The sequence below is a fragment of the Elephas maximus genome, chromosome 1, assembly GCF_024166365.1.
Source record: "Elephas maximus indicus isolate mEleMax1 chromosome 1, mEleMax1 primary haplotype, whole genome shotgun sequence".
Classification (NCBI taxonomy): domain Eukaryota; kingdom Metazoa; phylum Chordata; class Mammalia; order Proboscidea; family Elephantidae; genus Elephas; species Elephas maximus.
The window spans coordinates 184470573-184498566 of NC_064819.1; the positions used below are offsets into that span (position 1 = coordinate 184470573).

The 27994-nt window shown below is 38.6% G+C and overlaps 1 protein-coding gene across 4 annotated transcripts in view; it reads right to left on the reverse strand.

Moving 5' to 3' along the window:
* Positions 1 to 372: 372 nt before the first annotated feature.
* ROS1 (ROS proto-oncogene 1, receptor tyrosine kinase) overlaps positions 373 to 27994 on the reverse strand; it is a 125015-nt gene continuing 97393 nt past the window's right edge. For 3 of the 4 annotated variants that reach the window (XM_049899801.1, XM_049899800.1, XM_049899802.1), the window contains 5 exons: positions 26567 to 26664; positions 26141 to 26344; positions 24769 to 24903; positions 14416 to 14579; positions 373 to 2506 (listed from right to left, as the gene is read on the reverse strand). In XM_049899801.1, coding sequence (XP_049755758.1) covers positions 2196 to 2506; positions 14416 to 14579; positions 24769 to 24903; positions 26141 to 26344; positions 26567 to 26664 — 912 coding nt within the window. In that variant the 3' untranslated portion in view covers positions 373 to 2195. The remainder of the gene's footprint in view (positions 2507 to 14415; positions 14580 to 24768; positions 24904 to 26140; positions 26345 to 26566; positions 26665 to 27994) is intronic. The other variant, XM_049899799.1, reaches the window with a different exon arrangement.

Genomic DNA, 27994 nt, shown 5'->3' on the forward strand with positions numbered 1-27994 from the left:
TCCCTCTTGATCATGAAACCTAATTTTTCCAAAATTAATGTATGTGATTTTCAATATTACCAACCAATTGCACTTTATCAGTCACTTTTGCCTATAACAAACTTTACGTGTGAGATTTTAGTTACTATTTTATTTTGCATTAAATATTTCTACCTGTATTATATGAATTATAAAAAAGACTGCTAGTTTACATTTATTTCTGAACTAGAACATGAGAATTTATAGACTGTTCCCCTCAGATATTCTATAAATTTGACTTTGTCCAAATTGGAATGAAAGTGTGCAAATCTAATTCTTCTATATTCTTCTTGATCCCTTTGTATATTCCATAATAAAGGTCCATGGCACTAGCAGAACAAAGAACCTGGTTGCAAGCAACACATTCTGGCTGTTATAATAGAAAAGCATTTATTAAAACGTTATGGGGGTAGCTCACAGACTTCCTTGGAAGGTTTGAGAAGCAGACTCAGAGTGGACGTAATGGCTAGAAGCAGACAGCAGAACTGGCCCAGTCTGACTACCCCCAGGTGCCACAGGTATAAGGCTCCCAACTCCCACAGCCACTCTGCCATCTCTGGATGCTGGATGCCACCTCCAGCACCACTACCTCCAGTGGGCCAGCAGCCAGACCACTGCAGTCTCCACCACCACCAAGGAAGACTCACTGTGGTTCCCAGTTCTTTGCATCCCTAGCTCTCAACTAAAAGCCTGGAGTGGGTGTTACTGAGTGGTCCTGTGCCTGCCCTAAGAGATCCTGGGGGAGCAATGGAAGCTGGGCTCCCACTCAGACAGTAAAGGTGGAGGAATTCCCAAGCACAGGAAGACCTTTCATAAGCTGGACTATAGAAAAATAATAATAAATACCCATTAGAGGGTCAGAAGGTCAGGAAGAAAATATACTGCCTTGTTCGGCGGAACATCAGATGTGTCAGAGTGGCTGTGATCCGGGACCTCTACTTGGGGGCTATTCACCACAGAACGACAGTCGACTTCCCAGTGTTCCTCCCCAGACAGCCAATCACCTGTGCAGTTTCTCTGGCAGTAGGCAAGTAAAAGATTAACTAAATTATCTACGGTGGAAGCAGACACATGATCCTCTTCCACAGCAGTGTTTAGCAAATATATTAATCAAAATGTTCTTCCCGATATCTAGCTAACATCCTGTATGCTGAAACTGAATAACACGCAGAATACTTTTATTAGTGTTTCTGTTAGAGCAGATGAGGCTTTTAGGTTTAAATGGGTAACTGCAAAAAATGTATTGGTCTTAAGTCAGAGTGTTTCTGTGAAGAACTGTAAAAAATATTTCTCATTTAGGTATTTATTATTTTGTGTGGTTGCTAAAAATCACATAGCTATTAATATTGCATAATCACACATATTTAATTTTAAGGATAATTTGATGCTAAAGGCAATTTTAAGTATTTTATCTACAAAATAGATATGGCAAAAAAAAAATCGTACATATTAAGTTAATTTCCATAATAGCACACAAGTCACAGAGCGATTTGTATACAACCAAAAATCCTAGAACGCTAAACTTCAGGACTTAGAGATTATCATGGTCTTATTTTCAGTAGGATCACAGGTGCTGTTTCAAGCCTCCAAAATACAAGATATTTTAGAGTAATTTAGCGATTAAAGGCAATATTTTATTGTAATAATAGCTTTCCAAATGATTTCTGCATCATAGGTGCTGGCTCCTTCTGTATGTATAGAGATTTTGTGTGTGTGTGTGTCATTTCCTGTTTTCTTTGGGAAGATCTGTAGTTCAGTTGTCCCCCAGTAAGCATGCTTCTCATCTCCTCTTTCAGAGCCCTGAATATACTTGTTTCTCTCTTTAACCACCTGACCATGATGTTTGTGTGGCCACCCAGACTGAAGGATGGGCAATGGGCTAAGGCACCTCAAGCTAGAGGGAGCGCAGTGTTTCCCTTTCAGACTTGTGGGTCTCCTTAAACTTTCCAAATGCTTAGTGGTTCACCTCAGAATTCTATTGAAAATTTGGCAGTTGGTTTGGGGATTGTCATGAGGAAACCAAATGACTCTCGGAACCAAGATTAGAATTCTCGAACTTTTCAATATTAATTTGGAGTCATAGACCACCACAACATCTATCATTCTACTAGCGTTTTTGTTCAATATCTAGTTAATGGTAGTGTTTATCTCAACTCTGTATTTCCCAACTAGAGCCATTAATCAGACCCATCTCCACAGCCACTGTGAGTGAGACAGGCATAGTTCAGGCCTTCTGGCTTGCCAGAAGGGCAGTAAGCCACTTGTTTTTCTTGGCGGTTATCTTTGTCTGCATGTGGTTCCTTCTCTTCTTTCCTCAGACCACAAGATTCAGATGCCTTGGAGCCTAGAGAGCTCTCTGAATTTTGTTCACTTTGGCTGCATTCTGTAGCTAGGACCATATAGTTTAAGCCTTCTTGGTTCTTGGTTTCCATCAGAGCCACTGGTGTAATGTCATCTGAATTCAAACAAATCATACTGTCATCTTCATCTGTGAAAAAAACATGAAAGTTATTCTAGCATCTATTTTATTTCTTATATTTGTAATATACGGGCTATATAACAATTCATAGCAACACTAACCTTACACATTTGTTCAACAAACATTTATGACAACTTCTAAGTGCTGGGATACAAAGATAAACGGGACGTGTTCCCTAACCTTGAGGGTATTGAGATGTAGTAGAGAAGGAGATACATAAGCAGATACATTACAGTGGAAAGTGGTGTGTGCTATAATGAAGGAGTATATAAAATGCAGGGAGAGCACACAGGTGACTAACTCTGCCTTAGCAGGTGGAACAGGTGGTGGTCTATGATAGGAACTAAATGACCCCAAGATAACCTTTTCTGTCTAAAATAATTGCCCTTTCATCCTGCCACGCCAGCTGAAATATCTACCTTTAAAGATTTATTTCTTTAGAGTAAGTGCCTGAATCACTTATTAAGGTAATATTTATTGGATGCCTGACACATGTCAGGCCCTGTTCTAGGTATTGATGATACACCAATGAGAAAACGAGGTTGTTGCTCTTTGAAGTTTACATTCTAATGGGAATAGATGCAATAATTTGGTAAACACTAAATGCATGTCAGGTATTGCTAAGATCTGTGGAGAAGAATTAGGCAGAGTAAGAGGTGAAAGCGGAGCCCTGGTGCCGCAGTGGTTAAGCACTTGGCTGCTAACCAAAAGGTCAGCAGTCCCAACTCACCAGCCACTAAGCAAGAGAAAGATGTCACAGTCTGCTTCTATAAAGATTTACAGCCTTAGAAATCCTACGGAAAGTTCTACCCTGTCCCATAGAATTTCTAAGAGTCAGAATGGACTTGACAGCATTTTTTTTTTTTTTTTTAAGGGATGAGAGTGTAATGGTGGTGGTGGAGAAGGGGGCTGCTATTTTAGGCAGGGTTGTCAGAAAAGGCCCCTCAGGTGAAGTGAGGCCCTAGTGGCACAGTGGTTAAGGGTTCATGGTCAGCAGTTTGAATCCAACTGCTCCTTGGAAAACCTATTGGGCAGTTCTACTCTGTCCTATAGGGTCGTTATGAGTCGCGATTGACTGGATGGCAATGGGTTTAATGAAATTCTAGCACAGACCTGAGTTGAGAGAGAATTCATCATGTAGATATCTCAGGAAAAACATTCCAGAGAGAGAGGACAGCAAGAACGAGGGTCCTGAGGAGGGAGCATGCTGGGTATGGGTTGAGGACCAGCAAGGCAGCAATGTGACTGGCATGCCTCTTCTGTCCCCTGTGGTCAAGAAGCATATGAAACCAGTAACAGCTTTTTGATTAGCGTTTAATAAAGCTAGCAAAAAGCTGATAGGAAATGAGCACAGACCTGGCAAGTTTTGATGGTGGGGTTGAGGGAGAAGGAATATGACCTGAAATATAGCAATCGTTTTTTATTGGAAACCCTGGTGACGTAGGTGTTAAGTGCTACAGCTGCTAACCAAAAGGTTGGCAGTTCAAATCCATCAGGCGCTCCTTGGAAACTCTATAGGGCAGTTCTACTCTGTCCTATAGGGTCACTATGAGTTGGAATCGACTTGACAGCAGTGGGGTTTTTTGGGTTCTTTTTTATTATTATTGCTTCCTTGTTACTGTTAACACTTACAGAGTACTTACTATGTACAAGGCACTGTTGTTGTTGCTGTGGCTGTCGGTTCCAATTCATACCAACCCGATAGGACAGAGTAGAAATGCTCCATAGGGTTTCTTAGGCTGTAATCTTTACAGGAGCAGATCACCGGTATTTTCTCCAGAGGAGTGGCTTGTAGGTTTGAACTGTCAACCTTACGGTTAACAACCGAGTGCTTAACCACTATACCACCAGGGCCTCTTTGTTCATATTAATTCATTTTTCACTATTACGTACTGATATTACTACCAATTTACAAATGAGGAAGTTGAGGCACAGAAGAGTTAAGAAGTTTGCTGGAGGTCACACAGCTGAAATTTAAACCCAGACTGCTTGGCTCAAGTCTGTGTCTCATATTCACTCTCCCTCAGTAGAGGGAAGGAGTTGAGGTTCTGTGTGAGGAGGAGCCACTTGGACACTGTGCCCTCCGGGAGTCCTTGAGAGGCAGAAAGACTGGATACCCATGGGGACTGGAGGTCAAAGCAGGAAAGCAGACAGCCTGAGGGTAATTGGCTTTCCAATTATGCTGGTATTATTTTGTCTTTGTCTATTAAAAAGGCTTATCTTTTCACTTAAGAGAGTATAAAATTCTTGTCGAAACATAATAGCTCTTCCTGAATATTTCATATAATTCTAGGGAATCAGAAAGATAAATAATTTTTAGTAAATACGTTTTATGGGAGTTGTTTGTTTTTATCAACGCTTTCTAGCCTCTGGGTGTTACTACGTAGATGAGAAAAATGTATGATTAGCAGTAAAAAAAAAAAAATACGGTCTATTCATAAAGAACCATATTTTTAAAATCAGAAATATCTCAGTAGATAGATGATGGTTCTTTCCTGTCTCCTTGTTACCCTTCCAGCACAAGAGCATCTAAACGTGTGCCCCAATGTGGGTGAGGCCTGCTGGGCTGCCTGTCTTCTGCACCTAGCCCTGATGTACACCCAGGTTTGGTTTATTTGGAATCGGTTGAGTCCCTGAGTGGTGCAAATGGTTAACATGCTCACTGCTAACCAAAAGGTTGGAGGTTCTGGTTCACTCAGATCACCTTGGAAGCAAGATCTGGCAATCTGCTTCCAAAAAAATCAGCCAGTGAAACCCTATGGAGTACAGTTCTATTGTGATGTACACAGGATCATCATGCGTCAGAGTCAACTCAACAGCGAACTTTTTTTTTAATGGGAAAATGAAATAATTCCAAAAATAATGGAAGCAACGTCACACCTACTTTTTCCCAATGGAATTTAATGAATCTACCTATTTATCAAACTTGAACTACAAAGCTTATTTTATTATAAAACCAAAACCAAACCAGTTGCCGCTGTTTGAATCTATTCTGATTCGTGGTGATCCCACGTGTGTCACAGCAGAATGGATGGTTTTTTCAGAAGTAGATCACCAGGCCCTTCTCCTGAGCTGCCTGTGAATGGACTCAGGCCGCCCACAACGTTTTGGTTAGCGGCGAGCACGTTAACCATTTGCCCCACCCAGGGACTCTGTTTTATTAAAAGAGCATATGAACTACTGTCCCTGCTCTGTGGTGTTAGATGCACATTTCTTTCGCAGACTCTCCCACATTGCTGAAGAACAAGGTGGTTGAGGCTACAGGCTCACAGCCTCTTCAGCACCATCTCATTTTCCATTTTATTGCTCAAACATCATCATAAAATATTTCAAACCAAAGGACAGTCAGATTGTGATGTAAAATATCTCCCCCATACAGATAACTTTATCACTTGCCATGTGTGGTTAGTGCCTAAGTGCTGAATACCTGTGGAAGAATCCAGCTGTTAAGATTATTATCAGTATATGCTAACTGACATTGAGAAACTCATAAAAATGATTTGCTATGTTGTATGTATGGTAATAACCATAATTTTTTTTTAATTTAGGAAGAAATAAGGTGTTTAATTTTAAATAGTCCAATAGCCTAGATTACTGAGGAAATGAGAATGTTCTCAAAAGGCTTAAAGAAATGAGGTTAAAGGAAAGTAAGAATCTCAACGAAAACTTAAATCTACAGCATACAGCTAGCTACTTGTGTTAGCAGCTGCTTCCTGGCAATACCTTCAGTCCACTAAAGAGCATATTGGGAAACTCCTTACAGAAACATGAGTTTATTTTATTATTTTTTGCCTATTGCTGAACTGTTCAAAAATCGTATTTTATACAAGACAAATAAATTCTTTTTTGCAAATTCTGGTTCTGCCTGTCAAAGAAAAATCATTAGCTAACCTTTCACTGGTTCATAGTACTTAGAGTCATATTTAGTAATTTGAACCTGGCTAGCTTTCAGCAATCAGTACCTCATCTTGTTGCATAAAGAGCTTAGAGTGACAGTAGTAGTGGTGGTGGTGATAGTGGTGGTATGTGTGTGTGTTTTGATTTATTTTTGCTTAAAAACTACTTAACAGAAAGCCTGCAGGCCGGACCTTAAAGCAGATAACCCGAACAAATACAGCATGCACTAAGCAACCTTCTCTTTAAGAGAGAAATATTAAAATAAAGACTTCCAAGTAAGACTGGGTATTTACAGACGAGACATATGCCGGCTGACTGGCTATGTTTAGAACAGCAGGGGAGCATTTAGATTTGTTTCCTGTCAAACTCTCTGGGACTGATGAGGTGATGTTTACACAAATGTGTGGATGAAGTCACTGGGATATTTTTACTAGATGCCCAGATATGTTACTAATCTTCTCTCTCTATCCCCTCTCCATTCCATTAGGTCAGTAGGACCATAAGATAGGCATGGTATTACTGCTCGCTGTAATAATAATGCCCTTTATTTATTTAAGTTCTTCCAATGGATTTCTTATCTTCTTCTATATCTCCAACAATAACAACGAAGATAGACATCTTATTGCTTTGCTAAATATGACCACCAGTCTACAAAGCATCAAACTATGATTAAACACATTCTCTTTTATTAAAAAAGTAATTAAGGTTAGGGTTGCCTTAAAGGGACTGTTCCGCTGTCTCTATCCTTTGCAAATATGCAAACCCTGCCTTTCCTTCTGTTTCGTCTGTCTTCCCTGCCACTCTTGTTCAACCGCAGTCTCAAATGCCTTTTTTTTTTTTTTGAGACTTCTAAATCTCTTTCCACTCCTCATCTTCAGACTGACATGTGTTGTAAATCATAGAATGATGGAAACTATACTGTCATGACACAGAATTGCTTGTTTCTGTCTAAATTATTGTAGCTTATTATATTCCCTGTTATTTATGCAACATTATTCTGCATATTCATGTCTGCTTCTCTATTTTTATGAATATTACTTGGAATTTTGATTGAGCCTACCAATAACTTATCTACTAACCAAATTTGGTATAACTGGGAAAAAATTAGTGTATCTTTTCTAGAAGGCTATAAGTAATAAGTTCTTTCACTATAACCAGCTGGGCAGCACACTTTCAGTAGAATAACTGGGGCGAATGTGGGGGTAGGTTCCTTACCATAGCCACAGTTCTGTGAAGGCTGAGAGAGCAGGCTCTAGAATAGAATCAAACTCTGGCCCCACCTCACCTGACCATGAGCAAGTTGCTAAACCTCAGTTTTCTCATCTGTAAAATGGTGATAATAATAATACCCACTTCATAGGATTGTTGGGAAGATTTAATGAGTAAACCTATGCAGCATGAAGAGTAGCACATAAAAATGTGCCAAAAATAAAGCTGTTGTTGCTATTGAAGGCCATTCACAAAAAGAGTACTGTTCTGCATATTTACTATGGGCAGTTTGTTACATACTTCAGCCTTTTAGATGAACCAGGTAATGCAACATGGTAAAGCTTTCTCAAGGGTCCGTAGAGATTTCTGATGGAGCCTAAGGCAGAGCTAAGTTCTCAAGTCCTCTAACATCCATTATGGCATCTCTGATTTTTATTAAATGTTTGTACACATTAGAAGGAAAGGATTGCATGAGTAAAGTGGTGCATTTTAAAATAAAAGTCAACTTGAGAACTTGCATCCCTCTGGAACTCTTCACTTCTCAGCAGCATTTGACCTCTCCCTCCTTCATAAGCCTCCCTGCTCCCTTGGCTTTCCATGGCAATATTCCTTTCTTCCTTGGCTTTCCACGGCAATATTCCTTTCTGGCTTCCCTCTTCTCTTTCTGGCTTCGTCTCTCAGTTTCTACCATCTTTTTTTTTGGCAGTTCCTTATATGTTGACTTTTCTCTGGGTTCTATATACTGCTTCTGTTCTAATTCTAGACGTTCTAATAGAATGACCTCATCTACACCCTTGGCTTCAACTACCTATATTTACAGACCAGACCTTTTTGCTGAGCTGTGAACCCGCATCTTGACTGTGTTCTGAGTTTCTCCACTTGGACAACCCATAGCCAGCTCAAACCAAACATGTGGAAAGTTATTCCTCCTCCTATGCTCTCCCTCTTTGGCAACAGTACTGCTTTCCACCTAATTTCTTAAATCACTGTAATTCACCATTGTCTATCTCCTCTGTCTTCTTCACCCAGTTAGTCACCAAGTTGGATTCCTGGTGGGGCAATGGTTAAGCATTTAGCTGCTAACAGAAAGGTAGGCAGTTAGAAACCACCTGCCATTCCTTGAGAGAAATATGTGGCATTCTCCTCCCATAAAGATTAAAATAAAAAAGAAACCCTATGGGGCCATTATGCTCTGTCATATAGGGTCACTATGAGTTGTAATTGACTCAACGGCACACAACAACACACCTGTTATCATCCGTTAATTCCATTTTCATTTTTTACCTTCATTAGCATGAACAATAGCCTTCTAGTTTTACTGCTTGCCATTTTCCACCCTCATGAGTAATAAGCTACCTGCAGTTGTATGAACACCACGTTCTGTATAATTTCCTGCCTTTCTACATGCTGCTCCTTCTATCCTGAAATACTTTTTTTCCCACCTCCTTGCAAAGCTTAGTTTACAAGTCACCTCCTCATGGTGGCTGTTCTCGACAATCCCTCTGCCACCTTTCCTCTGGGGTCTCACAGAGCATGGATTCTCGCTCAATGACAACACAAAATTCCTGTCCTCCTAGCTTCCAACAGAAAATGTTGTATAAAATCATCTGTTCACCAAATCTTTAAAAATAAGAAGCAATGGAGAATGACAAAAGTAAAGCCCATCCATTCCTCTGGTGTTGTTGTTAGGTGCCATTGAGCTGGTTCTGACTCATACCGACCCCACGCACAACAGAACAAAACACTGTTCAGTCCTGCGCCACCCTCACAATTGTTGCTATGCTTAAGCCAATTGTTGTAGCCACTGTGTCAATCCATCCATCTCATTGAAGGTCTTCCTCTTTTTTGCTGACCCTCTATTTTACCAAGCATGACGTCCTTCTCCAAGGACTGTTCCCTCCTGACATGTCCAAAGTATGTGAGACATAGTCTCACCATCCTTACTTCTAAGAAGCATTCTAATTGTACTTCTTCCAAGACAGACTTGTTCGTTCTTTTGGCAGTCCATGGTATATTCAATATTCTTCACCAAGACCACAATTCAAACATGTCGACTTTTTTTCAGACTTTCTTATTCATTGTCCAGCTTTCACATGCATATGAGGCTATTGAAAACACCATGGTTTGGGTCAGGTGCACCTTAGTCTGCAAGGTGATATCTTTGCCTTTCAACACTTTAAAGAGGTATTTTGCAGCCAATTTGCCCAGTGCAATATGTCTTTTGATTTCTTGACTCCTGCTTCCATGGGTGTTGATTGTAGATCAACATAAAATGAAATCCTTGACAACTTCAATCTTTTCCCCATTTATCACGATGTTGCCTGTTGGTCCAGTTGTGAGGATTTTTGTGTTCTTTATGTTGAGGTGTAGTACATACTGAAGGCTGTGGTCTTTGACCTTCATCAGTAAGTACTTCAAGCCCTCTTTGCTTTCCGCAAGCAAAATTGTGTCATCTGCATAACACAGGTTGTTAATGAGTCTTTCTCTAATCCTGATGCCCTGTTCTTCTTCATATAGTCCAGTTTCACAGATTATTTGCTCACCATACAGATTAAATAGGTATGGTGAAAGGATACAACCCTGATGTACACCTTTCCTAACTTTAGACCACGTGGTGTCCCCTTGTTCTGTTCTTGATCTATGTACAGGTTCCTCATAAGCACAGTTAAGTGTTCTGGAATTCCCATTCTTCATAATGTTATCCATAATTTGTTATGATCCACACAGTGAATGCCTTGGCATAGTCAATAAAACGCAGGTAAGCATCTTTCTGGTATTCTCTGCTTTCAGCCAAGATCCATCTGACATCAGCAATGATATCCCTCATTCTATGTCCTTTTGTAAATCTGGTTTGAATTTCTGGCAGTTCCCTGTCAATATACTGCTGCAGCCACTTTTGAATGATCTTCAGCAAAATTTTGCTTGTATGTGATATTAATGATATTGTTCAATAATTTCCACTTTCTATTCCTTTCTTGGGAATAGGCACAAATATGGATCTCTTCCAGGCAGTTGGCCAGGTAGCAGTCTTACAAATTTTTTTTTTTTTTAATATTGTGCTTTAAGTGAAAGTTTACAAATCAGGTCAGTCTCTCATACAAAACTTTACATACACCTTGCTATACATTCCTAATTGCTCTCCCTCTGATGAGATAGCACAGTACTTCCCTCCCCTCTCTCTCCTCGTGTACATTTGGGTAGCTTCTGGGCACCTCTGTCCTCTCATCTCCCCTCCAGACAGGCGATGACAAGATAGTCTCACATGTCTACTTGATCCAAGAAGCTTGTTCTTCACCAGTCTCATTTTCCATCCCCTATTCCAGTCCAATCCCTGTCTGAGGAGTTGGCTTTGGGAATGATTCCTGCCCTGGGGTAACAGAAGGCCTGGGCTCCATGGCCTCCAGCGTTCCTCCAGTCCCAGTCTGACCATTAAGTCTGGTCTTTTTATGAGATTTTGGGGTCTGCATCGCACTGCTCTCTTGCTCATTCAGGGTTTCTCTGTTGAGTTCCCTGTCAGGGCAGTCAGTGGTTGTGGCCGGGTACCATCTAGTTCTTCTGGTCTCAGGCTGATGTAGTCTCTGGTTTATGTGGTCCTTTTTGTCTCTTAGGCTCATAATTATTTTGTGCCTTTTGATGTTCTTCATTATTCCTTGTTCCAGGTGGGTTGAGACCCATTGGTGCATCTTAGATGGCCCCAAATTTTTTGGCATCGATGAGTGAGCACTTCCAGTGCTGCATCTGTTTATTGAAACATCTCAATTGGTATTCCATCAATTCCTGGAGTGTTGTTTTGCGTCAATGCCTTCAGTGCAGCTTGGACTTCTTCCTTCAGTACCATTGGCTCCAGATCATATGTTACTTCCTGAAATGTTTGAATAGCAACCAATTCTTTCTGGTATAGTGACTCTTGCATTCCTTCCATTTTCCTCTAGATTACCTAAATTGTGTCTCTAAATCCAACCAGTACATATACAACCACACATAAATGAACATTTCTGTAAATGGTTATATATGCAAATAAAATATCTAGAAGTTCATAAACAAACTGTTAACTGTGACTAGCATTGTAGAGTGAGATAAGGAGACTTACTCTGCTTAGATAATTCTATATATTTTATAGTAAACAAATTGCTTTTATAATAAAGATCTTCAAAATGTAGGTACAGCTATAAAATAATACAGCATGAGCAGTTACTTAGATGAATTACTGGAAAAGTTAGAAGGAAAAATGGAAAGGAATCAGGAGTCACTTTTATGTTGGATATAAAATATCATCAAATCCCTTTTTAAATCTTTAAAAAAGATAATGATTATACATAATTTTGTAAGATCTACAAAAATGATATTTATGAACAAATGTGAATCTGAGTCTTATCGGTCAATTGTTGCTTTCTAAAAATAAGAGCAGTGGATTTAGTAAGAAAAGCATGCTTTCAATGCCAGGTAAGCAAAACTATGTTCTGCTTGCCTTTCAGATATCTACACATTCAACTAAACTTAGTTATTCCTGTTTATCTATTTTAGGATCAAAAGGTTTCATTTTACATATTGGCAAACCACCCTGGACCATGTTTCTTCTAAAGTTTCCATACGTGAGGTTATAACAAATAAGAACCAGGCCTGGCAGAGCAGATTCAAATGGCTTGAGCAAGACAGTATTATTCAGTAGTGGACTGGTGACATGGGTTTTTCCTATGAGTACAGATACAATCCAATGACATGGACAACTTACAAAATCACCAGCAAAAACAGAGCTCACTACTGAACTCTACATACAAAATTAAAGAACCTGACTCTAGTTTCTTAAGGAAGGAAATATTCTCACCTCTTCTTTTTCTTTAGAGCAGCCAAATGGGATGCATTCAATTCAGGTGCCAAACACTGTGCCTTACCCAAAAGTCAATAAATATTTGTTGAAATAATGAATTTTCTCAATATTTCCTCCAGAGAAATACATTAAGTAAATGTTTAGAAAATGAAGACTTAATAGTAACTGAAATGGCTTAAGTGTAGGTTTTTTTTTCTTATTCGGTGTCATCTTCAGACAGGCAAGTATATTGTATCTACCTACCAGTTGCCGTTGAGTTAATTCTGACTCATGGTGACCCCATTTGTGTCAGAGTAGAACTGTGCTCCATAGAGTTTTCGAAGGCTGATTTTTTTTTTTTCAGAAGTAGCCAGGCCTTTCTTCTGAGGTGACTCTGGATGGACCCAAACCTTCAATATTTTGGTTAGCAGCCAGGTGTATTAACAATTTATATCACCCAGGGACTCCAAGTATATTGTGTGGAGCCTTCCAAAAGGAAGGAGTTGCTGTAGCACTTATATTTCCAAGGTGCTCAGTCACCGGTATTCTTAGAACAAGCTCAGTTAAGTGATAAGAAGGTAGGTGGAGCTAATGTGAGACTATTAATGAAGCTTAATCTGCTGACAGTTATGATGCACGCCCAAGGCAAGCACAGCCCTTTCCAATCCATCACTGCACTGTTTATGTGAAAGGAGTCACATGCTCAGAGTCTTATGTCCATTCCCTTCATGGATCCAAAGTTATCCAAAATGTTTAGTCAGAAACACAGCAAATAAAACAGTAAATGTTCATCCCTGGGCTTCTTTTATCCCTGCCATTAGTCAAATGCAGCACTTGGGGTAAAGGTCTCACCATGGGCTACAGTAGAGAGATGACTATATGGTGGCACTCGGCCACCTTGCAATCAGTCACTGCAAAGACCAAGAGGCCTAGTTCTGAGAAATTCTAGGTCATGATCCATCTTTCCAGGTTCATTTCTAAGCAAGAATGTCTGCCTTTGAACAGTCTAACAAAAGGCTCTGCAAAGTATTAATAATGGAAAGGAATTCTAGAGAAGCTGGAGGGGATTGTTTGAAAACTTATTTTCTGCAGACAATTAGGCAAACATTTGAAAAAAAATTTTTTTTTTTTGGTAAATCTGATTTTGGAAACGAATTAGGTGATCACTGTGTTTTAACTCTGTGTTTTGCTTTTCCTTGAACTAAAAGGCTTAGTCTACCCCTCACAGGAGAATGGTTCCAGAAATCACTGTCTTAGCTACAAAAATACTGAAGTCATGGAATCAGACTAGACTTGTAGCAAGGCATGACACACTACAACAATCACAGCAAAACTACTCAGCAGTTAGAAGCAATGAATTAGATATATACATAGCAACATGAATGAATCTTAAAACCTCGTGCTTAGTGAAAAAAGGAAGAAACATGTTATGTAAAACATTAGCATACATGCATATAAAACAATACACATTTTGTGGGAAAACGTACATATAAAAAGATACACATTAAAGACATTAGAATTGTTGCCTGTGGGAGACAAAAGGAAGTAAAACAGGATTGGAATCTGGGGATAAAGGAACTAAAAAAAAACAAAATAAAAGAGAAGCTTTGCATAGACCAATGATGATAAAAAAAAAAAATGATAATAATGTATCATAAACTAACAGCATGTAATTAACTCTACACTTGAGGTTCAAATTGGTATGGAGGATAGGAGTGGAAGGACAGGACTCATGAAGATGGAGTCTAACATGTTAATTCTCCTGACTATCTTAGATTATAAATCCAAGACCTTATCACCACCTTTTTTTTTTTTTTTATTTAGTGCTAGGTACAGAATAATTTTCAAAGAGGAATGTAATAAACACTTATGATGACAACTGACAATGATAACAGTCCATGATATTTTTTACCCCTAAAATGCCTTTTGTGCACATTCCATTTTAACCTTGTTCAGTTTACCCTGGAGAGAAAAGTAGAAAATTCTGAAGAAGAATCAAATTTACCTTCGAAGCCTTCATTTATGACTCCACTGGTGTTTGCTTCATCACGGAATTGGGAAATGTTATTTAAGGAGAAATTTCTGAATAATTGGAGCTGGTCTTGAATTTTATGGAAAGTAGGCCTCTGGTCAGGTTCTTGAGCCCAGCATTGGGTCATTAAATTCCATCTGGATATGTGGGTAAAGACGGGAAGACAAATGATGATTTGATATTATTAGGCAGTCATTACTGATGATAACTCAGGTAAAGTCATTTTAGAAGTAGAAGAATTTGAGTTATTGCCAGTTTTCTATAGTTAGTATAAATGGACAAGAAAAGAACTTTGGTTTCTTAAAAAACAAACAAACTTTGCTTTCTTATTTAATAGTGGTTTGCAATATGATTACCTTTATCTCAACAATAACTTTCTTTTGAAAAGCTGACATTATTTCAACTGTTTTTATTAATCCAAATAAATAGGTGGATAAACAGATGGTTGAAAAGTATATGTTCAACAGTTATAAAAAGTACTGGAGAAGCTGAGATAAAAAGCACTTAACATTTACATACATTGATATCTAAAATAAATCTAAGAATTTATTCCAGGCCACACAGATATTTAGGGGCAAAACCAGGTTAGATTCTAATGCTTTTATCTCCTTATTATATTGTCAGGTTAATTAAGAGACTCAGCACCCCAGACATTAATAGCTGGTTGATTAAACATTATCTTTTCCTTAATGGTTGCCTAAAAAACATCTGTGCAGCACTCTTAACCAAGGTTCATTCATTCATCCATTCATTCATTCATTCAGCAAAGGTTTGTTTGACACATTGTATACTAGGCAGTATGTCTTTTGCAGCAGATTTGCCCAATGCAATGCGTCATTTGATTTCTTGACTGCTGCTTCCATGGGTGTTAATTGTGGATCCAAATAAAATGAAATCCTTGACAACTTCAATCTTTTCTCCCTTTATCATGATGTTGCTTATTGGTCCAGTTGTGAGGATTTTTTGTTTTCTTTATGTTGAGGTATAATCTATACTGAAGGCTGTGGTCTTTGATCTTCATCAGTAAGTGCTTCAAGGCCTCTTCACTTTCAGCAAGCAAGGCTGCTTCATCTGCATAATGCAGGTTGTTAATGAGTCTTCCTCCAGTCCTGATGCCCCTTTCTTCTTTGTATAATCCAGCTTCTTGGATGATTTGCTCAGCATACAGATTAAATAAGTATGCTGAAAGATACAACCCTGATGTACACCTTTCCTAACGCAGTATCCCCTTGTTCTGTTCTTGATCTATGTACAGGTTCCTCATAAGCACAATTAAGTGTTCTGGAATTCCCATTCTTCGTAATGTTATCCATAATTTGTTATGATCCACACAGTGAATGCCTTGGCATAGTCAATAAAACACAGGTAAACATCTTTCTGGTACTCTCTGCTTTCAGCCAGAATTCATCTGTCATCAGCAATGATATCCCTGGGTCCTCGTCTGCTTCTGAATCCAGCTTGAATTTCTGGCAATTCCTTGTCGATATATTGCTGCAGCAACTTTTGAATTATCTTCAGCAAAATTTTATTTGCGTATGATATTAATAATATTGCTTGATAATTTCCACATTCAGTGGAATCACCTTTCTTGGGATTCCAGTAGGTTGACCAGGTAGCTGTCTTCCAAATTTCTTGGCATAGACAAGTGAGCATTTCCAGTGCTGCATCCATTTGTTGAAACATCTCAATTAGTATTCCATCAATTCCTGGTGCCTTGTTTTTAGCCAATGCCCTCAGTGTAGCTTGGACTTCCTCCTTCAGTACCGTTGGTTCCTGCTCATACAGTAACTCCTGAAATGTTTGAATGTGACCAATTCTTTCTGGTATAGTGACTCTGTGTATTCCTTCCATCTTCTTTTCATACTTCCTGAATCATTTAATATTTTTCCCATAGAATTCTTCACTATTGCAACTCAAGGCTTGAATTTTTGTCTTCAGTTCTTTCAGCTTGAGAAATGCAGAGAGTGTTCTTTCCCTTTGGTTTTCCATATCCAGGTCTTCGCACGTCATTATACTACTTTGTCTTCTCGAGCTGCCCTTTGAAATCTTCTGTTTAACTCTTTTACTTCATCATTTCTTCCTTTCGCTTTAGCTACTCGATGTTCAAGAGCAAGTTTCAGAGTCTCTTCTAACATCCATTTTGGTCTTTTCTTTCTTTCCTGTCTTTTTAATGACCTCTTGCTTACTTCATGTATGATGTCCTTGTTGTCATTCCACAACTCGTCTGGTCTTCGGTCCTTACTGTTCAACTCGTCAAGTCTATTCTTGAGATGTTCTCTAAATTCAGGTGGGATATACTCAAGGTTGTACTTTGGCTCTCATCGACTTGTTCTAATTTTCTTGTTTCAATTTGAACTTGCATACGACCAATTGATGGTCTGTTCTGCAGTTGGCCCCTGGCCTCATTCTGACTGATAACATTGAGCTTTTCCATTGTCTCTTCCCAGAGTTAGAGTCGATTTGATTCCTGTGTATTTCATATGGTGAGGTCCACATGTATAATTGCTGTTTATGTTGGTGAACAGGTAATTGCAATGAAGAAGTGGCTGGTCTTGCAAAATTCTGTCATTCAATCTCCAGCATCATTTCTATCACAAAGGCCATATTTTCCAACTATCAATCCTTCTTCTTTGTTTCCAACTTTCACATACCAATCTCTAGTAATTATCAATGCATGCTGATTACTTGTTCGATCAATTTCAGATGGCAGAAGTTGGTAAAAATCTTCAATTTCTTCATCTTTGGCCTTAGTAGTTGGTGCATAAATTTGAATAATAGCCCTATTAACTGGTCTTCCATGTAGGCGTATGGATATCATCCTATCACTGACAGCGTTGTACTTCAGAACAAATCTTGAAACGTTCTTTTTGACGATGAATGCAACACCATTCCTCTTCGAGTTGTCATTCCCAGCATAGTAGCCTGTATGATTGTCTGATTCAGAATGGCCAATACCAGTCCTTTTCAGCTCACTAATGCCTAGGATATCAATGTCTATGCATTCCATTTCATTTTTGATGACTTCCAATTTTCCTAGATTCATACTTAGAGCATTCTACTTTCTAATTATTAATGGATGTTTGCAGCTGTTTCTTCTCATTTTGAGTTGTGTCCAGTGAAGGTCCCAAAAGCTTGACTCCATCTATGTCATTAAGGTTGACTCTACTTTGAGGAGGCAACTCTTCCCCACTCATCTTCTGAGTGCCTTCCAACCTGAGGGGCTCATCTTCTGGCACTATATCAAACAATGTTCCACTGCTATTCATAAAGTTTTCACTGGCTAATTCTTTTCAGAAGTAGACTGCCAAGTCCTTCTTCCTAGTCTGTCTAGTCTGGAAGCTCAGCTGAAACCTGTCCTCCATGGGTGACCCTGCTGGTGTTTGAATACCGGTGGCATAGCTTCCAGCATCACAGCAACATGCAAGCCCTCACAGTACGACAAACTGACAGACACGTGGGGGAAGCATTTATCATATTAGTACTCATATGAACAGGAAAAAAAGGTGTAACTTTTTGTATTGTCTATTAAGAGGTGGCTATGAGTTGGAATCAACTCTATGGCAGTGAGTTTATAACTAATAAGTTTTTTCTCATAGTCCCCCCACCCAACAGAAGAAAATTAACTTCATCTAGTACAAGCAGTTTATAACCCAGTCCAATCCAACATTTTAAACAGTTTTTTTAGGTAATGCTCAGTCTTTGTGGATAATAACTGAGTTTCTCTTATTTCTAGGCCATCCACACACCTTCAACTTCCTCTCCAAGAGGACATCAGGATGTATGCTGGGTGAGGGGTTTATGTGATTTATATGGGCAAGGTGAAGAATCTTTTGAACTTTACCGTGCGCCCTTCAGACCTCCACTGCTCTCACAGTGGCTGATCTGGAATTCAGTTGAGTGACTGGTCTGGTCCATTCTGCAGGCATCAGCTGCTAATTTCTGCAGCTCAAGACCTCTTTATCTGTTCTTTTAGACCCATCCCTCTGAACTGGGTCTCCCTTGTCTCTCTCTAGCTGGAGGCTTCTCTGAGATTCTGTCATGTCCTTTAACGACTGATAAGGTCGGGGGAATCCATTCTTATTTCTGTTGCATGGCCACAGTGGATTCCCTGGCAGATTTGCTAGCTCTTAACAGAATGGTCACACCATATGGGAAACAAAGAAGTCTTGGAAGTGCCTTCACTCTGTTTGGACATGCCAGTCTACTTTCTTAATGATGTTGGGTCTTCCCATGCCAGAGTGGGCGTTCCCCTTGCCGTACTCTCAAACTAGGATAATTGCACCAGGCTTTTGGTGTTTTCCACATGTAATTTAACTGAAGCCTGAAGAAGAAGTTTCAGGACATAGATGTTCAGTAGCTTCACTGATCTACCTCTATTGGTCAGTTCTCTTCTCCCTACACTTCTCCAGAGCTTAGAAGGAGTGGGGTTTCTATTCACTTCCTCTTTCTGATTAGGCAAGGCTTATGTAAAACTGTATAGCCTAATCAACCAAACCTGGTACTTGACATACTAACAAGGAGCTAAATGATTCAAGATAACCTCCATGCCTGTTTTCAAGCCTGTTGACTTACTGTAAAGGCTAAATACCTGATCTCTTTTTTGACTTTCTGGAGCTATAAGACAAATCAGGGGCAGTGAGAGAGAAACTGATAAAGAAACATAAATTGGGAAATATTTTAAAATACTTGCACTACTACACCAACAGATAAATATACAATTACAGATTATGGTAAATTGTAAAAATGAACAATTACAAGTTTGGTAAGTTACTCACAAAAGGCTCTAAGCAGAGGTAATATTTACACCAAAGAACTTTGTAGGAAAATAAGGTACAAGTCATGAGAATAGGGTGAGGATGTACTAGAAGAGGGAAAAGCATGTGTAAAGTCCTAAATTTGGAAAGAGCTTGGCACATTGTAGAATTTGAAAGAAAGCCAGTGTAACTGAAGAACAGTCATTGACAGGGAGAGTATAGGAGATGAGATCAGAGGAGGGAGACGAGGTCATGCTGGTCTGACAGATCACTCAAGGAGTTGGATTTTATGGCAATAAAATGGGAAGTTGCTGAAGATTTTTAAGTATGGGATCTGGCTTGATCCTCACACTTTTAAAGCATTATTCTAGTGTTTCGTGTGGAATTGATTGTAGAGGGGCCAGTTGGAAGCAAGGAAGCCCTTAAAGAAGCCTAGGTGAGAGATAATGGTGGTTTGGACTAAATTAATAGCAAAGGAGCTAGAAGGTGCGTCTCTGCAACTTGCACCACAAATTCTACTCTCGGAACATACTGAACCACAACCTGCCCCCGGGATCTTTTATGGGCATACTTCTACTGTCTGGAGATGTTTCCCCTGGCCTGCCTCATAAGCTCTGACTCATTTATGAACATACTCAAATGCTTTCTTGTCCGTTTAGCTTTCCTCTCGCATCTGTGATCTCATAATCTAGGGGTCGTATCTCTTGTCTAAAACTCATGTTATTGTACTAAAGTTATTTGTCTACATTTGTGTTTCCTTCACTAGACTTTGAGTTGTTTAAGATTGGGAAGAAACTCTTATTCTTTCTTCTATCCACAATATCTAACAAAAAACTTAAGACTTGGTAGACACAAAAAATGAATGATTACCGTATGTTTACACAAATAATGTGTGCCTTCTACATTTGTTTGCCAAGCGCATGCTCCCCCACTGAGGTATTTTCATAAAAGCTCTGCTATGCCAATCTTTTTTAGATGTTATTGTAAAAACAATTAGCATAGTGCGCTTATGAAAATACATGGTGGTGGGAGGGGTGCAGTTGGCAAATTAACATAAAAGGGGCTAGTTATTTGCATAGAAATACGGTACTCAGTTAATTGGTTCACAATCAATCAACATTTCATGGTTGTGGGACCATTTGTATCTTTATGTTGCATTGAATCTACAATACTCAAAGCACAAGGGCTTTACCATCAAACATTCAGAACTGATGATACGATGTTTCTTGGAAAAGTAATACTGATATTACATTGGCAAATAATCATCTAGCACTTATGGTATGTCAGGTAATGTGCTAAGTATTTTATATGCATTATTTCACCCTCAAAGAATAAAGTCCTATGGAGCAGATATCATATTTTTTAGAGATGAGGAAACTGAGCCCTAAGGGTTGCCCTAGGAGTTGAGGAAGAGAGGAGAAAATAAAGTATTATAATTCTCAACAGGAATTCTTAAAAAAAATGTGGTGATTCAAAGATACGGTCAAGGAATAGTAAAATTCCTCAAGATTTGTCACTTCTCAGTCACATTTCAATTATGAAGTTTTTTACTTATTTTGTTTATAACCTGCCTTATTCTACAAAGGACTCAAGACACTTAATGGAGATTATTTAAAAGGAGAGAAAGAAAGGGAAAAAAAAAGAAGAGCGAAGAAAGAAGAGGATTAGTAGGGAGAGGAAGGAAGAAAAAAAAAGAAAGGAGAAGGGAAGGAAGAGAGATAAGCCACTCTTACTAAAACAGTTGCTACTTAATCACCTTTTACCTGACCTACTCACATTACCCTCCAAAAGTTCAGCCTCTTGTTTAATTTATATAATGCATTTAATCAGACATTCCTCATTTTTATAATCTATGGAGGCTTTAATTTGCATTTAATCCAATCATTATTCTTGACTTCACTTTCTGATAGAAAAAAAACATATGACTTATTAGTATGTAAAAACATTTTGTCCCGCCATCCAGAGATAAATGAGGACGGAATTGCCATAGACTGAGAGAAGGGGAGGGAGCCCTGGTGGCACAACGATTAAATGCTTGGCTGCTGACTGAAAGGTTGGTGGCTTGCAAGGGAGAAACACCTTGCAATCTACTTCTATGAAGATTACAGCCAAGAACACTCTATGGAGCAGTTTTACTCTGTCACATGGAGTCGCTATGAATCAAAACTGACTTGATGCTACCCAACAACAAGAGAAGAGGAGCTATATAAAGCAATAGTCACTTAAAAGTAAAGACTACAACCTGTACTTGTAAACAGCAATCAGCTGGCAATGGAATAAAATGAAGAGGCTTTTAAGACTTTAATAATCCTAAAATATACATTTCTTATATCTTTCAGGTAAACTAATAACAACTATAGCTTTGGTATAGGGACTCTTCCCTTATAAATGTTCAATTGTCACAATTTATTATCATGTGTTACACACTTGCACTAAGTTATAGCTATAAATATTCAAGTACATTACTCTAAATAAAGGTATAGATCCCTCATGCTTGTTAAAATTTTCCTGGGCTAGTTGTCCTAGCTCTCAAAAAATTGCTCACTCTTCATACTTGAAATATTCCATTTGGCTAAGCGTTCAGGTTCAAATTTCTCCAGGTACCATGCCAACCCTTTACTCCTCTTTGCCTCAATTCTTTCCGAAATAGCATAGGATTCATTAGTCATGCCTAGTATTAGCCTCTCTGAGTATTAAAGTCCAATTGAAGTTTAAAAGACGAAAAGTTCATGGCATCTTTCAGGTTTAAGGGGATGAGTTTCTATAGGAACTTAAACAAAGCACATAAAATACAGATTTCAAAGACTCCCTTACTCATTATAATCAATCCAGGAGAGATCCAGTTAGTATCTAGGTGTACGTATTTTATAAAGGTAAAAATAAGATGGTGAGCCAACATGTCCTCTCGCATTGTTGCCTCCTGCATTTGAAGGACTCTTCAGCAATTCCAGTTGCCACTGTGATATTTCTGTCAGAGAAGCCCCAAAACCTCTCATTTGAAGTAGATTGCCCTTTGATCCTGTTTCTTCTTGGGAGTGGTGTGGTTGTTGTGCAAACTGAAAGGCTAAAGAGAGTACTGATGACTGGACTTTCCACCCTACATCCCAAACTATGGAGAGAAGGTCAGGAATGCTCTGAGCCCCACATTCCATTAATACCTGAGCATAGCACAGCCACCTATGGACGCACCTGACCCAGAGTGCATCCAGGTGCTGGGTATTTAAGCAGTGAATAAAAGGGGCAGCATGGCTCAATGCAGACCTTCAATCCTCTAAGCTGGGCCTGTGATCTCAGAGAACTGCTTCAAATAAAACCCAGTTCCCTCTGTTCTCTAAGGAGAGTAGTTAATCTTTATCATGACAACTTAAGGCCATGGCCAGATTGAATGGCAGTGCTTAGAGCTCCATTTCCTAGCACAGCTTGTTTTCCTGGTTGGCAATGGAACTTTAACCCTTCCTGGGGCTCTGCAGGGTCATGCACTACTTGGAGGGCTGGAGAAATGTTTACTTTTTAAGAATGATGTTCAAATAAACTTTAAAGCCACAAATAGAAAATTTTGTTTTCACAGAAAACTGTATTTTTATGAAAATGAGAGTAATTATTCAATTTATGAATTATTCAAGATTAAATTATATAGAATATTATCTTTTCTGCTTATAATCAGGGATACTTTTCTAGCACTTTTCAAGTATTCCCTCCTCCTCCTAGTGGCATTTTTGGGTACTTTTTTTTTTTTACTATTTTTGGATAGGACAACATATATTTTTTCTGTTCCACAATTGAGCAATTTATTGGTTACCTCCGTCCCCCTACTCCAAATAAAACAAATGAGTACAAGGTCCACATCAGTCAAAATGTATAATTCATTGATTGATTCTTGGTGCCTACCCTAAAAAAATTGCATTTACCCCACATCAAAAAAAAAAAAAACCAAACCCATTGCCATCAAGTTGATTCTGACTCATAGTGACACTATAAGACAGAGTAGAACCATAGAGTTTCCAAGGAGCACCTGGTGGATGAACTGCCAACCTTTTGGTTAGCAGCCATAGCACTTAACTTCTATGCCACCAGGGTTTCCACATTACCCCACAGAGGGGGAAAAATGCCAGATGAAATTCTAACAGAATAATAAAAATTTTCTGGTATTAAAACTCTGGGGGAAATTTCTGAGCATTTGCCAACTGTGTAAAGAATACAAAACAGTGATTAGTTTCTAATTTAATAAAAATTTATTTCATATTTAACTATGCTGTTTTTATTTTTTTCTCAAACCCTAGATCAAGGGTTTTCCAATTTTGAATAATCTTTTATTTCTAATTTACAGAATGTTTTTCCATTTCTCCCAAAAAGATCATGAATCATTTTTAGACACTGTCATTAAACTTGTTCGTCTGTGTATATCAGATCTCCTTGTAAATACCCTACAGGCTGTAAAAGTTAAATCAGAAACAAGTAGTGATTCAGAACTCCTTCTAGCTGGAAGATTTAAATAATACAAAACCGTGCCCCAGTAGATCATCCAACAAAGGTGCCCAGTTCTTAATCATCTTTTGGCTGAAGTCTGAATGATCCTTTAAATAACGCCGCATAGTCAAGGCAGTGCAACCATGGTGTACATCCGCATACTGCTAATTCCTTTTGCACTTGCCTGTACCACACAGTTTAGCACTTTATTACATATTGGCTTGTTCTCCAACTGTTCCACTTGTGTTTCTTTTCTTTAAAAATACATTCTGAAATGCCGAAGATTTGCGGCCCTGGCCTAAACACCCCTGTAAGCTATACGCTCCTTAGCATGGTATAAGGCATGTAGTACAGGACTTTATATTTTTTGATTATTTATTCTTTTAGAATCATCTTAAATTAAGCATCTCTTGGGAAAAGTTCCAAAACTTGATATTTCTGCTAAGGTTGTTCACAAGGAGTCAGATTAGTGCTCAGCATAATGGCTTGATTTTTCTTTTATAATTAGACCAAACTCACCCACTCTTCCGAAGCTCACACATTTACTAGAATTCAAAATGGCCAGGATCAATTTGATAGAGTCACCAATACTAAGTTACTTAGTGCTAAGTTCATAAATAGGTCATAACCTGTAAAAATTTTAATAGTACTATATTCTATATCCCACCAACCAGTACCAACTATAACAGCAAACGCACTTCAACTTTTAAACAACAGATTCCCATTTAATAAATTCTTTTCAGTTAAGATATTAGCCAACGAAATATCTCAAAATAAGATGAATGTGTACACACACACTAACACACACATGCAAGCACGTACCCACATATACACAGCTTTTACTTATTTCTTATAATTGACTTAACCAGGAGTATGAATATATTCTACTCTTCTAAATTTTGTTTCTGAGTGAAATATCATGTGTATAAATAGATAAAAAGAAATCATCGTGCCACAATTTATATTTTACATAATATGCAAACATATGGGATACAAAACATACATAAAGTCCAGTATATATTTTAAAATACCATTCCAATGAGGCATAAGATTGCTTTGCACATGTGCTGGTTTTGGGGTGCTTATAGTAACATAGTTAACTTACAGATCATCAGGACAGTTTCTTGGTGGCTCCAGTCTCCCTCCTGTTTGCACGTAGTTTAAAACATCAAGGTTGGAATGAGCTGGATAAGGCTGATGACCAAGCGTTAAAATTTCCCAAATCAAAATTCCAAAAGACCTATGGATAGTAAGGGTTTGTTTTAATTGTACTTAGTACCAAAATCAGGTTTACAGTAGCTTCATCAACATAATTATTTTGGGGGCTATGGGGTTCTACTTGGTAACTGGCATTAAAAAAAAAAAGTTGCCATCTAGTCGATTCTGACTCATAGTGACCCTATAGGACAGAGTAGAACTGCCCCGTAGGATTTCTAAAGAGCAGCTGGTGGATTCAAACTGCTGAGCTTTTGGTTAGCAGCCAAGTTTTTAACCACTGTGCCACCAGGGCTTCAACTGGCATTTAGTGAACCCATAAAAGGCAAATGGGAGACTTAAAAGCAGGTTAAAGGCAGGAAAAATTAAAACAAGCAACTGCCTACTTCGTGTAGCTTCAGAGATGATAGGTAAGACATAGTGGGAGTGCATGCACACACGTGCATGTACACACACACCCCTCTGTTCCTGTCCCCTGGCTGAAGCTGCATCTGGAGACCTCCATTAATATGCAGACACACCAAGCTAAGGGTGAGCAAGAGAGCATTTTACCTTTTTTTTTCTTTTTTCTTCTTCTAAGTTTGAGGGGGATAAAATGCTAGTAAACGTGGAGAGGGAAAGCATGAATAAAAACTGGCGGCCCTGAGGACCAATTTTACCTCATCACCAATTTTTTCTAGAACCAGTCCAACTTAAAAGCTACTAAACAAATCAACTCTACATTTTGAGCAGTTCTAATCAAAGGTTTGGGGTCAAGAAGCAAAAATGATGGGGCTATTTAAATAATAGTAAATAAATAAATAAAAACCCAAAACCTTTGCCATTGATTGTGACTCACAGTGACCCTATAGAGGTGTTCAAACCTCCCCAATGTCCTATTCTTTTTGAGATCCATGATTTAAAGGCTACTTACAAATTAATGACCAAATATCCCCAAACAGTAGGTATTTGGACATACACATGGACATTAATTCATAAGTATCAATTTCTACCAGCCATATGCTTTTATACCTTTGGAGCGTAATAAAATACTTGGAGTAAATGTATCTATCTCGTACACTAATGGGAGGTGCTGTAAGCTGCTGAAACAGGAATAGTTCCATCTTGGCCACCAGCTTTAACTTTAACTTCAGATAAATCACTTAACTGCTCTGTTCTTCTGTTTTCTCATATAAAAACAAAGGTGAGATGACCTTTTGCAATCCCTTCCGGCTCTGACATTTTATGATGAGCCGTATTTCTCTGGGTCCTGTGGAGCTCACCATACATCAGATTGAGTAGTGAAGATTCCATCCATCAAACTTTCTGGAGCCATCCACCGAACAGGCAGCAGGCCTTCTCCTCTCTTTCTATAGTAATCATTTTTGTAGATGTCCCTGGCAAGTCCAAAGTCCCCAATCTTCACTATCCGTGACGGACTTGTATAGTCTTTCACTGAGACAAGGCAATTCCGAGCTGCCAGATCCCTATGGCAGAAACTATATTTAATAATAATACTAATAAATTTCTAGAGATCAGATAAGCAACACTAGTATGTCTGTAAAGAAAAGACTTCTTACAGATATTATTGCTATTTTGAAGGGATTAAAATGTTTAATTATTCTTATGTGTTTTACCCAAACTAAAAACTACAGGTGATTAATTGTGCCAATATCCATAATAACCTTGTATCCAGAACGTCACTATACCTGTGAATGAAGTGCATCTGCTCCAAGTAGACACAACCTTTTGAAATATCTACACATAGGTCTACAAGGTCAACCAAGGTGAGTAAAGGGCCATGAAACTGTAAGAAATGAAGGAAAAATTACAGGCCATTTTCCATATTGCGCTATATATATACACATATGTATCCCATCCATTGATATCAACTATAACATATATATGTATGTGTGTGTGTGTGTATAATGTTTTAAAAGCATTTTTAATTTATGGTTACAAGAGCTCAAACAAAAAGGAAAAGACCTAAATGTATATGCTTTTGACCAAGGTATAGATAAATAAATGATATGCTCTATTTAGTGAACAGAGGCAGAGAGGCAGTATGGGATCTTTATTGGAAAGATCTCACAGTGTCAGGTGAGACACCCTAGTTCTGCTACTTAGCAGTTGTGTGATTTTGCTCAAGTTGCTTAATTCACTAAGCGACTTTATCATATGTTAAGCAAGAATCATATTACTGACCTTGCAGGATAATGTTTGTAACATAGCTAGTGCCCAACAGGCACTTAATAAAAAAAAACAAAAAATAGCACTTAATAAAGTTAGCAATATTCTATTTCAAGGTCACAGATTCCTTCTCTCATCTAAGACAGCCAGCACAAATATACAGTTTAGCCTGTACTGGTTACGATGATTTCTAGGGAAAAAAAGCCAGATGAAGTTTTTATTAGTACCATGTGGAACAAATTGAAATTTCCTGCCCAGGGGCTATATTCATATAGTATCTGCTCCTTTCTATTTTCCTGCAACTACCCTGGTTAAGGATTTTATCATCCCTAGTTTGAACCATCCAAAAACTCCCCCTTTCCCCAGCCTCCTATACTGTATTTCCAACTTATTCTTCCTAGAACACAGCTTTAATTAACTCACTTCCTTGAAGCCCACTGCCTGTTAAAGACCATTCATTACAAATCCCAGAGACCAGCCTCCAAGGCACTTCCGGGCTGGACCAGCCTCTCTTTATGTCCTTTTATATCCCGTTGTTTCTCCTCTCACAATCTTGCTTCAGTCACACCAGACTACCTGCTGTTCTTTACACCTGCTCTGCATTTCTCAACTTCTCTCCTTTTTTTTTTTTTTACTATTATTTTTTTTTCCTGGAGTTCCCTCCTTATTCTCCATCTCCATCCATAGGCTTCATCGAGCATCTCAAATGGCTCCCAACTTCCAAGAAAGTTAATTCCTCATACATAGATGATCTTAAGTGCTGTCCACCCTGCCTCCTTGGCAAGCTTACCTCCTTTCTCAAAACAGGAATAATCCTGACATTCTGGGAGTCAACATTGCCACTGGTTCTGCTTGACCGCACCTCATTCTGATAACTAGGCTGTGACCTTATTCCCAAAACTCAATCCCCCTTCATCCCTATTCAGGTCCACTAGACAGCTGTCTCA